The sequence below is a fragment of the Trematomus bernacchii genome, unplaced genomic scaffold (genome assembly GCF_902827165.1).
Source record: "Trematomus bernacchii unplaced genomic scaffold, fTreBer1.1, whole genome shotgun sequence".
Lineage (NCBI taxonomy): Eukaryota > Metazoa > Chordata > Actinopteri > Perciformes > Nototheniidae > Trematomus > Trematomus bernacchii.
Window position 1 is genome coordinate 25,629 of NW_022987549.1, and position 1,883 is coordinate 27,511.

Below are 1,883 nucleotides of genomic sequence, written 5' to 3' on the forward strand. Positions count from 1 at the left end.
TTACAGTATTTTAGAATTACAAGAGTGAGACTTAACTATCTTAAGGGTAACAATGAGCTTGATAGATTTTCTAAACCAGGGGTATAACAAGGCATAAATCAATGGGTTCAGACAAGAGTTAAAACACAGCAACCAGATTACAATGAGTGAGGTTGAAATACTATTTTCAATATCCTCACCTACAAGGGATGGAGTGTAATATGGAAAAAAACATATTAGAAACACAAGGACAACAACACCAAGAGTCCTGGCTGCTTTCATCTCAGATTTCTTAACAGTTGCACCAACTGAAAGTTGCATAGTGACAGCGATAACATGAGATCGCATGGCTCTAGCCTGAGACACAGCCACCACAAACACTCTGATATACAGAACTATGATAACAGTAATGGGGACAATAAAGGTAACAACTAAGTCAACTGCTCCTGTGATATTGTTAAGGACAGCTACACACTCTCCATGGCAAGAATTATGTGAATCAGGTTGTCTCAGAATGTCCTTTAAAATTAGACAATTATAGATAACAGAGCAAATCCAACAAAGACAGATGCAGATTTTTGTTCTGTTCAGAGTAACTCTGGTGGTGTAATGTAGAGGGTCACAAATAGCCAAATAACGATCAATGGATATGAGCACCATGTTTCCAACCGTAGAAGATAGAATGGTAAAACCAATGATACAATACAGAGCACACATCAGGTCACCAAAGTACCAGCAAGCCTCTGTTGAAATGATGTAAACAGGCATCAAAATGAGGCCCACAAGGAAGTCTGAGACAGCCAGGGAGAGGATGAGGAGGTTAGTGGGGGTGTGGAGCTGCCTGGAAAGGAAGAATATTATCATAAATAAGATTATCAACAATAGCTTGTAACAACAAACAGCAGTAAAACACAAAAAAAGGCATTTGAATGGATATGCATTTGTTGTTGAGTGTCGGCTTTAACTATTTTGTCACACAACGTCAGGTTTGAATATGTTATCATTTAAAACAGAACAACTATTATCTGAAACATTCATTAAAAGGAATATATGCGTTGCTAAATCATGTTACTTTTCAATCATGAACATATACAAGCTTAAGCTGAAAGTTTGTCTGTGCCTGAAGTGGGAGATAGAGATGATGACCAGCAGGTTGAGAGCTGCAGTGATCAGAGCGATGAAGGACTGCAGGATGTAAGCGAGCAGGACCTCTGACTGAGCTAGCGTAGGCTTCCTGCAGGATTTGTTGAAGAGTTGTGGAAAGCAGAGTTCATCCCTTTGGGAAGTCTCCATCTGTAGAGAGACGTGTTGAGAAGCTGCTGTGTTCTGGCAAAGCTCTCTGTTCTGCAGCTGATATATGTCTTCTCATCTGTCTTGCCCCTACTATTACTTTCTCTCCAGCTAAGACTGAAATCCCTAAGCTCTACTTTGTTTTCTGCAGTCATCTTCATCTCAATCTTCATCACTTCCATGCAACTTATTCATCTTATTTGATTATGGATGCCACTTGTTCCTTCTCATCAAGAGTGGTTTTACAGTGTAAAGAATCTTAAAAGATTAACATTTTTCGTGAAGTATTGAAACCAAGTGGGCCATGCTGATAAGTTACATTGTGGGAGTGGCTCCTCAGAGTGATGGTCAAAGGGTCAATGAAGCCAACTTGCTTCTAGACAATGGATTAGGTCATTCAGCCTTTTGGGCCTGGTGGTTCCAGGGTTATTTTGAAACAAAAACGACATAAAGGCAAGAGATTGGGAAGGCCAATGAGATTGACTGTTTGTTCGCCTCAAGAAAGTTCTGGCAACCTCCAGATGACTCAGGAAAGGGACACAGGGTTTCAGAGTGTTCAGCTCAGGAGGAGAGCTGCTGATATCCTGATACACTTTGAAGGGCTCCCAAACACA

General features: G+C 40.5%; 1 protein-coding gene across 1 annotated transcript; it reads right to left on the reverse strand.

Moving 5' to 3' along the window:
* On the reverse strand, positions 1–1,272 carry LOC117476995 (trace amine-associated receptor 8a-like). The gene is made up of 2 exons (XM_034123684.1): positions 1,100–1,272; positions 1–820 (listed from the first exon to the last, which is right to left on the reverse strand). Exons 1-2 carry the CDS (start codon positions 1,270–1,272, stop codon positions 1–3), a joined length of 993 nt encoding a protein of 330 aa, XP_033979575.1.
* Positions 1,273–1,883: the final 611 nt, after the last annotated feature.

Bases quoted from the DNA above. Each gene is read 5' to 3' on its own strand.
- LOC117476995 (XM_034123684.1), bottom strand. From the start codon at position 1,272: ATGGAGACTTCCCAAAGGGATGAACTCTGCTTTCCACAACTCTTCAAC. The intron at 821-1,099 runs GCACAGACAAAC...CTTCCTTTCCAG, and splicing joins ATCTCTATCTCCCACTTCAG to GCAGCTCCACACCCCCACTA.